The sequence below is a fragment of the Aptenodytes patagonicus genome, chromosome 1 (assembly GCF_965638725.1).
Source record: "Aptenodytes patagonicus chromosome 1, bAptPat1.pri.cur, whole genome shotgun sequence".
In the NCBI taxonomy this organism is placed as follows: Eukaryota; Metazoa; Chordata; class Aves; order Sphenisciformes; family Spheniscidae; genus Aptenodytes; species Aptenodytes patagonicus.
The window spans coordinates 126,270,989-126,281,863 of NC_134949.1; the positions used below are offsets into that span (position 1 = coordinate 126,270,989).

The following is a 10,875-nucleotide window of genomic DNA, read 5'->3' on the forward strand; positions in this document are numbered from 1 at the left end:
ATTAATTTTTTAATTAGCTGCTGAGGAAATGTGAAAAAGCTCATAATTTTTGGCTGATTTTACAGTGCCGGTTAACTTTCTTGCTTTTTCATGATTTCTCTTGTCTCACCAAGGGTAGCTAAAAACAAAAGTTTTGGGGTTTTCTCCCCTTGTTGTTGAGATACGGCTTTGGTACCGCAAGAACATACAAGTGGGAGAGGAGGGAAAGGACGTGCACCCGTATCGTATGCAAGTCTCTGTCCCAAAGAGAAGTGGTCTGCGCCCTGAAAAACACTGTATCATCTCAGATGTGCATGAGAAAAGGACTACGACTGACAGTGCTTCTTTAATCCCCAGTATTTATGTTAGAGAGGGTAAGGGCAGTAAGTACTTGAGTGCTTAATGCAACCATGTAATTGAGGGGGAAAAAAGAGAGATACTAGGTAGCTGAGTTGTAGCTCCAGGGCATTTTAAAAGCTTTTTTTTTTTTTTAATCTCTCCATTGTTAATGGGTTCAAAATTGTCATCTTTGAGCTTGCTACAAAAGAAAGCCTGGATATTGATGTGGGTTGCTTAACGAAGACCTCTATGAGGTACCATGCAGTGATGAAAGTCGCATTTTAAATGCATCTGGAAGGAGAGTGTAACTAGAAAATACTGAAGACCAGGTTTTCCTGTCTTTCATTCTTCCTTGTGCTTCCTGACTGCAATTTTAGCAAGCGTAGAGCTGCCTCCTGTCCCTGACACGCTGCAGACATTAATGGAGAGAGGAGGGAGCATTTTGACAGAACATATTGACTGACATGTGGTCAGCAGGGGATGCGAGCCAGGTGGTGTTCATAAGAACTGCTTTGACAGCACATCTTTGTTGAGAAAAAGAATCAGGGAACCATAATAACACCTTAATGTTAATATTGCTACATAGAAGCATAGAGTTTGGCCACTTCATGTAGTTCTGCCAACCTCATCTAGAGAGGAAGAACTAAGCTTGCTGCATAGAAGTGAAATCTGAATTTACATGAGCTTGGACACATGATGATACCCAGCTGGTGCTAGAAGGCATTTTGTCCTTGTTTCTTTGTCCACGTTTCATGCACGTGTCTAACCCAGCATCACGGGAACTTAGCTTCTTGAAAAATCAGATGACACAAGCCACTGACTGGGACAAGATATACTGATTTGTCAGACTCCACTCACGCGGGGCAGATGACGTTTTGCTGGATGTGCCAGTTATTCTGGATTCACTTCTTCACAGCTTGTGGTTTCCATATTTAACACTACTTTCATCAGAAAACCACAACTGTGAGTGGTTAGCAGTCAGTGCAGTGTGAGGGATTAAGCTGCCTAATTGGCTTCCTGTGGAGGCCAGCCATGTCCTCCATAGCAACTATATTAATGTGATTTATTTGGAGCTTTTTAGTCTGTTCGTGGGCATAAATTAAATTGAATTACTGGTGGCATAAATCTTCAGAAATAGAGAAATATAAAAGACCATTTGGTGTGGCTTTGCAATGACCTATGCTTTCTTGTTTACAATAGAGTGTTAACACTAAATTTAAGCCCATGTTTTTATAAGATGTTGAACGGGTATGTGCTGAATACAAAAATGAGGGGAACAGGACTAAAAGCCTTACCTTCATTGAACTCCCAAGTCTCTATCCGAGACTTGGCCAGAGATGAGAACTGGCTTATCCCACAATACTCCTTGCACCATTTTCATTCTCCAGGATGTACCAAGAGTGAGGAGAGTTAGATAGATGGCTGCAGGAAGCTATTCCATTGTAGCAGGAAAAGAAATTTACTTTTTCCTCAATATGTGAAACCCTTTAAGACTTATTCTGCTTGTTACTAATTTCAAATTGTTTCAAGTTGCCTGTTGATCATTTCAGGGATAACCTACTGTTTACAGGATGACAAGGAAAGGTTTTGGATCAGGTCCCTTCTTGAGACAAGATGTTCAGATCAACTAGTTAATATTAGTGAAGCAACCTAATGGTACCTCATCATCGAGCAGAATTAGACCCCCGCTATTTTTGTAGTAAGTGAGAAGATCATAGGAGTAAGACTTGGGTATTTTTTAGGGAAGAAATGCACCAAGCACTGTAATGATAAATGACTTCTACACTAAACTGTGATGAGACAGAATGCCTCATTTGTGGACACATAAAATCCAAATTTGTGGGCACTAAACTCGGGAGAATGGATGGCATGATGAATAGCAGAGCTTCAGTCCAGAAGGACCTTGGTAACCTGGAGGACTGGGTATCAGAAACCTCAAGAGTTTCAGTGAACAGAAGTGCAAATTTCTGCACCTCGAGCAGAAAACCACCATGCACGGGTATAGTCTGGGAAGGGACCGGCTGAATAGCAGCCCTGCGGAAAAAGAACTGGGGATTATGGTGGGCCCTAAGTTGAATATAAGCCAAGGCTGAGTGCAAGTGAAACTACATAACAAAGGGCAACATCCACCAGTTACATTCAGGAAGGTTCAGGTTGGACATGAGGAATTTCTTCTTCACCTGGAGTGTGGTACAGCATGGAAACAGGCTGGCCAGAGGGATCATGGGGTCTCCATCCTCAGGGTTTTACAAGACCTGGCTGGATAAAGCTGCAGCTGACCTGATCTATTGATGGTGACGGTCCTGCTCTGAGTAGGAGGCTGGACTAGGTGACTTCCAGGGGCCCCTTCCAAGCAGCACTTTACAATTTTATGATGATTTGATCTAACTTCAGGTTTGCTTCCTTTCCAAACCGCCCAAGACGGTGAGTGAGTGAGAGTGAGCATGTTGGAGTTCTACACAAATGTTATAAAGTAGCATTTTTCCAGAGGTGCTATTTTTGTCCTGTAATCATCAATAATGAAGAAAATCTCATTTATTCAAGGTCGAGAATTTATTGTAGGTAGCTACCACCAGATGTTCTAAAAAAAAAAAAAAGCCAAGATATCCTAATTCAGCTAATGTTTTATATGCTAGGTGTGTGTGACTGTTAGTTTATGTTAAGGGCTTGTTTGAACAATTTAGGCAAATTTCTTCTCTTTTGATTTCCTCTCCATTTCTCTGGGGATCGAAGAGGGTGAGGGAAAACTTTTCTTTTTGGAGAGAAGAAAGCAGAGGCTGTGCTGCTATCAAGCATTCTCAAAATGTAATTTAAAATGTCAGCCACTATGGCAACAGTTTTGTATTGCCTTTTTTTAATAAGAGCAATTACTGTACTCAAGCCAAATAATGAGTAATTAGGGACTGTTTATTTTCAAAGCTCTCTCCAAGGTGGAAAATTGTGCTGCTTCCCCCCCCCCCCCCAAAATACTAAATTCCTAAGTAGTAATACTTATGCCTTGCATTTCACATTAGTATCAAATGTGGTTTAGTTTGGTTTTGCTGCAGGACTTCATTGAGACAGATGAAATGGTGTGAGGGGGTGAGACGTCCGGCAGAAACAATTGCATGGTAGACAAAGTGCAATACCAGGACTCTAAACCAAACGGATTTCTGCCACAGACTTTCTAGGTAGTCTTTTACAAGTCTGTCCACTACTGTGCAGCTCCCTTACCATATCTATGTAACAGCAGAGTCTTGGCAAAGGTATGCTGACGATATAGGGTGCATGGGCCAGCTTATTACCATCTGATGAGCTGAGAGAGTACGTGTTAGGTATTCACCAGTGTTAGGGTGCCTGTGGGCGCAGGCTCAGGTTTCACCCAGCGTATTGCTCCTAAAGGAGTCTTCCCACACTTGCAGCTGGAGAAGGGGTTGGTTCAGTTGGGTGATCCTACAGAAAATTTCTCGTTTGGGCATTTTGTTTGTTACAACAGGTTGGTTTTCCATCAGATCAGTGAGTTGCCCTGACTCTCCTTGCAGCCTACCGGTCACTAGCACCAGTACAAAAGAGGCAGCGAGGGACAGGAGTGAGGGCGAGCAGGACTGTCTCTTTCAGCAGGAGCCCGCAATTAAGTTGAATTAAGTCTATTGAGACCTAAACCTTAAAATAATAGGAAGTGTTGGGAGGCCAGGGACTGAATACCAACTAAAATCTCTCCCAGTAAATTGCAGATAAAGCAGCCCACCTATTCTGCATTTGTTTCTCCACAAAGAACCTTAAAGGCCACCTTCCTGCCTTTCCAAAATCCAGGCTCCTCTCTTCCTTCCAAAGGGTATTTTATGCTAATTTCTTTAAACATGCTTTCAGGAGTCGCGTCTAAGATATGTGTAAATAAGAGATACTGTTTCCAGTAGGCAGGATCACTTACAATTTGGCAAGAGTGTGTCTGGGTATAAAATAAACAAGAAATTAAGCAGGAAGGTTAAAACTGAGGCCTTTATAAGAAATACACAAATGTGTCTTGAAGTATCTGACTAAAGAATTGAATTACAACTGTTTGGAAGACTTATTAAAATGCACAGACAGCACTAACTGCAGGCTCCTAGTTGCTCCAAGCAAGCTAAAAGGTATCCGTCCTTCCCCAGCCACACACCTGCAGGTACAAAATGCTCTGAATATTTTGTTGCCCTAGGCAACTCACCTGCTCTGCCTTTACAATACGTGTAGCCCTGTCCACAACTCAGGGGAACTTTGCTGCACTTGCCACGGTTACTGTGACAACCATGGGCAGCATAACCCTTTTTAGCAAATACTGCTTTAACAAGTAGGGGTTTGTGATGGTAATGAAACAAATCACACAGTCTGTGATGTTACCGAGATGGATGGCCGTTCGAAAACGGAGCTGCCAAGGCACCCCTTCGTGCTTCTTGCCTTAGCTTTGTCATCTCCATTTTTCGAGCTGCTTGGTTAGCTTCTCCCTCCCTGGCCAACAGCACTGTTCCTTCATGTCCCAGCTCCTCACTCCTGACATTGACCTTCCTCTCCACCATTCCCCTTTTCTGCACAGCTGTCACCCAGCTCTCCTGCCTCACCTCCTCTTCCTTCTGAATTTTCACCTCCACTCACAAGAGTATCTGTGCTGCTTCCCACCCTGCACCTTGTGTTCAGGATACAGTCCTTTAAGGTATCTACGAAGCTCATGATCCTGCATGCTGCTCCCTAAGACCCTGGAAGATAGCAAACACAGAAGATGTAAGAATCATCTGAGGTACTCTTCCAGCTCTTGTGAATGCCAGAAACAAACAAAAACTGCCCAGGCCCTGACCTACTCCAGTGTAGGTGTTGTAGGATTTTTAAGCTTTGTTGAACTGACATTTCTGAAAGGTTAGTCCAGAGAGAAAAGGTGATCCAGTGGCTTGGGCCTTGATTTGGGCTGTGGGAAACCTGATTTAAATGTCTGCTCTCTTGTTGACAGCCTGTGTAGATGTGGGAGTATCATGGCCTCCTTATGCTTCCGATTCCCATTTTATAAACATGGAATACTACTATTTTTATTGCAATGAGAAATACAATAAAACATGAGTATGCTGAGAGGTATGATGATGGAGAAAAAGGGATATATACAGGTATTTAAGCTAGATCTTTTGTTATTTGCTTTTAAATGGTGTCTATAGACTTAATGTTTTTCTTTCTGTAATTTCTCAGAAGTTGATGGCTCTCCAGTATCTGAGATTGAAGGCCCTTTCACAACAGCAGATGTTGCAAGCAACTGTGTTTCTAGCGTTTCTTTCCATGAACCAGTGTTGTGGATTGCCTCCTATGCTCTCATGAGCCTGTGTGGAATTATCCTCCTTGTACTGATCATCCTGCTGCTTATTCCACCACGGTGTCAGCATCGCTACACTGACAGTGACGTGGTCAATGACGAATCCTCCTTAGTGCGTCATCGATGGAAATGAGAAACTTGGTCGTGAAACCTGGGACTTAAACAGAATGAAGAACAAAGTACTTTGCTAAGGGGAAGAAGCCAATGCCTCAGTCCTTTCTACGTTCATTACAAATTGCTGTTGAAATCCTGCCAAATACCCTGCATCATAACTTTTTAAGCTTTATTTTCTAACACTGATTCTGAACCAAAGCACTGTTAACCACCTCTTAAGTGCTACGGTACTGGATTTGCTACTGCAGTACGATGAGCCTTTATGCTCTCAATAGTACCTTCTTTTAAAAAAAAAAAAAAAAGAAAAAAAGAAAAAAAAAAAAAGGAAAAAAACCACACCATGATGTTCTTCCACTGTCTGAACAAAATTGACCATCCCTCTTTCACAAAAAAAGGAGCTGTCAGTATTTTCTAACTAATCGAGCCCTGACTGTAGAAAAAGAGGAAAAAAACTTTAATAATCTTTCTTATTAATTGCATTAAATGAATACTGCTTTCTGTTTACATCAATTCATTTTGAAACTGTGCTTATGGTGCGGGGGAGGGAGAAAGGTCAAACTTAAGCAGCAGAGAAAAGCAAGTGAGGTCAAGAAGAAATGTTGGTTAGTGGGTTTTTTTTCCCTCAAGATGACTGCTGCCACTTGAGAGGGTCGCCCTTCCTGAGTGTCATTACAAAATCGTTTGAGGAGGTGAAAACTGGGAAACAAACTTGTTCAGCCTTAGTGTAAAACAAGACTACCTCTCTTAATTTACAAGGATGCTACCACTGGTAAACATGTGGCTTAGAACTGGTCTTGAAGCACAAGATGCTCCATACAACCAAATGCAAGTCCTTAGCTTCGAAGTAGTGGATTTTATAAAAATTAGTACTTCATGACTTTCCACTTTGGTGCGCAAAAAAAGCCTTTCAGTTTTCCCCCTAATGTGGGGGGGTTGTGGGGTTTGTTGGGGTTTTTTGAGTTGAGGATGACTGATATATAGAAAAGGCTGGTCTGCATATGTATGGACAGATGATAAAGCTAAGGTCTGTGTTCTGCCATCTCTTTTGGTATTCCTAGTGAGCGTGTAACAAGAAGAAAACAACAAAATGAGAAAGACAACCCTCTTTTTTGGCTCAGCAACCTAGAAATTCAAGGGAAAAGTATCTGTCTTGATGGACAGACTGTGAAGTGAAAGTCTTAATGCTGGCTTGTTTTTCAACTTGAACAGCAGTTGGAGGTGTTTAGTTTAGCTTCGCTGGTGTGTTAGTCGAATGAAAAGTGTGTGTACTGACCGCCTGAAAACCAACATGTGGTAAGACTGAAAACAATAGCGGGAGAGAGCAGGGAAGAATATATTTGGCCAGACCTCCATTGTGCAAGCGTAGATCTTAATGCTGAGGTCAGAACACAGTATTGTCTTTGCAGATAGGTCAATTTTTCTTGTATCTAGTCAGTGAGCGTTGCAGGACCTCCGTTGCCTTTCTATAACACTGGTATACTGGATTTGAAAGATAAAGAATGCAAGCTTGAGGAGTCCGGTGATAACTACTAGTTATTTGGGTTTGGTTTTGTTTTTTTTTTAAAAAGGAAAAAAAATTCCTTTGCATTTTGATTGCAGAGCAGTTTGCATATCTGTGTGGGAAACAAGGAGAAAAAAAAAAAAGAAAGCTTAGCTCTGAATCTCCCAATCCCTTGCCTAGAAAATTTTCTGCCTATAATCCCTTCATATAGCTTTCTGATTCACACTGCCTCTGTGTCTGACTCTGCATGGAATAAGCAAAGATTTCTTTTTTTCAGGAATGGTGCTTTTACAGAGGTGCACATAATGCGTGTGAAAATAAAACACTGATGTTTTTTTAAACTAACTTGTGTATTTCACTTCATAACTGGAAGTGCCTGTGATATTCTTTCCTTTTTAATTCTTGCACTTTCAGATTGCTTGGCTGAATAGAGTGAAATAATTGGTGTTGTGATCCAACGTCTGAAAATTATTTCTCTTGGAATTAGGAGTTGGAAGTAGGAGAAAATTCGAGTTTGCTTCCTTCTTCCTCTGCCTCTTAGTTTTTAAGGGGAGAAAAATGACGAATTATAAGGAATGTAAGAAACTATAAAGCTTAAGTGTTTTCTCCCTATTCTATTTTCCATACTTCTCTCTCAATGTCTTATAATTAGAATTTTCAGTACATGTTATAACAAGAAGTTGTTCCCTTGAGTTTTTCTTAAAGCAGTAGACTTTGCTCTGAAAAGAAAGAGAGTGATGTTTCCGATTCTGTGATTCGGTTCCATATCATCCTCCTGGGTTTGGTTTGACACGTAACAAATAATTTCAAAGTTGTATTCCTTCTTCTACAGTATAGTAATATAAGTAATGCTTCTGTCACCTGTTTCAAACAGAAACACAGTGTGAATGTTTGGATTGATACAGTGGTAAACAATGAGCCCTTTTTCAATTCAGAAAGTGATAACACTTGTATGCTCTTAAAATGTTTCTTAGCTGCTTCCCTCTCCCCACCCCCTCCTATCTACTTACCGCAAAGAGTTTTAGGAAGGAATTTATTGGGAAAGGTTCCTAGTATGCTTTCTAATGACAAGCGAGATTTCTTCTGAGTTGCTTAACAAAGTCTTTTAAGTGCGCTAGATTGCATATAAAAGCCATTCAGTTTTACCCTTTCACTTTGAATGTCATTGGTCAAGACATTTTATTAGAAACACTTGAATTATATGAGCAATAATCAAGTAGCACAAATGAAATACTAATATATTCTTGAGTTTTCATGGCATCCCTTGCCACTAAAATTTGGCTTATAGTAAGAAGGTTGTTAGCGACATCTGCTAGCAGCACAAACTTCATCTTGGCTTGTAAATTGATACTTACGCTGACAGATATTCAGGTGAGTATTGCTTTGTTGCTCTGGCAACAAGAAGAGCAATAGAAACCCTTGAGGGTTCATTTTTAGCCTACAGCATGTTAAGAAAAATAATGCTCTTGAGCATTTTTCTATGAAAGATGAAATACAATGATAGACTACAGTGTTACCAAGCGTGTCTTACTCGTGATCTCTTTCCCTGATATATTTTCTTTTAAAGGAGAGTGCTGTGAGGTATTTTATACTCCTGTTAACTAACTTCAGAGATAAGAGTAAACCATACCTTAAAAAAAAAAAGGGGGGGGGGGGGAGGGGAGCCAAAAAAACAGAGCTTTGAGTAAAGATGGCACTGGAAAATATTCCCTATTTATTATGGAAGACAGGATGCTCCACATCACAGCGCTCCAAATCATTCCTTGTACATGTTTCAATATTTCTTACAGAACCAGTGTTTTCCTAATGTGAATGCAATATCACGTACCATGAAAATGTCAGAAAGCTGTGTTTCATTGGACGCAGCCTTTTAGATAATTGATGCTATCAGTTCAATCATTAGGGATTTGAAGATGTGTGATTTGAGTTCAAGTAGTTAAACCTGCGTTCAGGCATGGGAATACGTTAGTTCTATCCCACTGCCTTCACAAGTTTTAGAAACATTATCATGAGCTTTTTGGCTCAGTTTAAATGCTGAACAAAATAGATGAAGAATTTTAATAAGCCTTTTTTTCAGGTTCTGTAAAAGAAGTTAGGTAGAGGGAATTGTTCTGTTTTTAAGGTGAAAGAGCTTGTATTTAGGATTTGTATGTTGGATCAACCTAAACGCAATATATCAGGGCAGTGTACCATTCCAGTTCTCAGCTTTGATGCTGTGCAGGTTAACTAGTGCTAATCAGAGCTAGTGTTTTGGTATCTCTTGTTAACATATCAGTTGCTTAACAACAGTTAACTCTTTATCAACTAAAGTCAACCTATGGGTATTCTACTCAGTTACTTGCTGTGTATCGGCTGGCTATGTTTCACTGAAGGATGAACCATTTGTATACTAACCTTTTCCTTTTAAATACGAAAAGGCTTATGAGAGTTGCTTAACACAGCACATTTTCAGAGAGAGAGTGGTCCTTAAATTTTCTGATAATCCAGAATGATTGTGCTGCTGAAAGCTGCTTTGATTTCTGTAGAGGTTTCCAACAACTAGGTCGGTTGGTTGTCGTATCCTGATCTCAGACATGAGCCTCGTATATATAAGTAGTAATATGAGCTGCATAATGAAGGGGGCTGGTACAATGACGTATGGAGGTGAAAGTAAAGGAAATTAGGGAAAGAGAAATAGGTAAGCCACCCTTAACTTCACTTTGTTAAAAATTGTAAGAGCATAACAGATTGATCCTTTTAAGAAAGGTCTGTACAGTTTACCAAGACATTAGTTCCTGTCAAACTTGACTCCCTGATTGATAAATCGTTCATTTTTGGCTGCTGAAGTTCTTGCTGCTGTTCAGAGAAGTGAAGACAGATTGGTAATGGGCTATGAGCAATCTTCTGAGCCAGTCAGATTTTCTGGCTTCTGGGGCCTAATTAGACGTTAGGCCAGGCTTGTGAGTAATCCAGTCCTGGTAATGGCTCCTCAGGAACGTTACCTGAAATATAATTGTTGGCTTCAGCCGAACCCCTGGATGAGATGGATCCGTACCGCAAAAGCCACTGCTACGACTTGCACTAACTGACAGAGGGGCTGCGGTGAGCTGAAGCTGGCTGGTGTTGTGAAATGTGGAGATGCTAAATAATTGAGTCTTCTACGAGAGTTCCAGATCAAGGCTGAGGCACCTTGGTAGAGCAGAATGGGAGAGCGACTGCAGTTGCTGACAAGCTGCTGTAAGTCCAATGTCAGTCAGTCACCTGGCTTCTTTGGTAAGGGTTCACTTGTCTGAATATTTTGAAAGCCAGTGTACCCTAAGGTGCCTATTGCTTCTACTGGGAATTATCCACTCACAGGTGAATAAGGGGCACGATCGTCTTTTAAGTAGAATCATTGGCCAGTTACTGAATATTCCCCTCTCTGTATAACAAAGCACATGGTGATATGTCTCACCCCTAGGAATAGCCTGTCTGTAAGCAACAAAACATGCTATTTTAAAACATGTTGACATTGGTGACTGTACAGTAGTAATATAAGAATGTTTTGTGTTTGCTTTTTTTTTTTCTTTTCACTGTATCTAGGCTTTGGCTGGTTCTTTGTGGTCGGGTAGTTTTTGAAATACTGGGAATTTTAGATTAGACTACGAAGGCACAT

General features: G+C 40.8%; 1 protein-coding gene across 2 annotated transcripts in view; it reads left to right on the forward strand.

The window, feature by feature from the left end:
* Nucleotides 1-8,867, forward strand: part of BACE2 (beta-secretase 2) — a 50,620-nt gene extending 41,753 nt beyond the window's left edge. For both annotated transcript variants that reach the window (XM_076354262.1, XM_076354270.1), the window contains one exon: nucleotides 5,506-8,867. In XM_076354262.1, the coding sequence (XP_076210377.1) occupies nucleotides 5,506-5,759 (254 nt within the window). In that variant the 3' untranslated portion in view covers nucleotides 5,760-8,867. The remainder of the gene's footprint in view (nucleotides 1-5,505) is intronic.
* The last annotated feature ends 2,008 nt before the right edge of the window (nucleotides 8,868-10,875 follow it).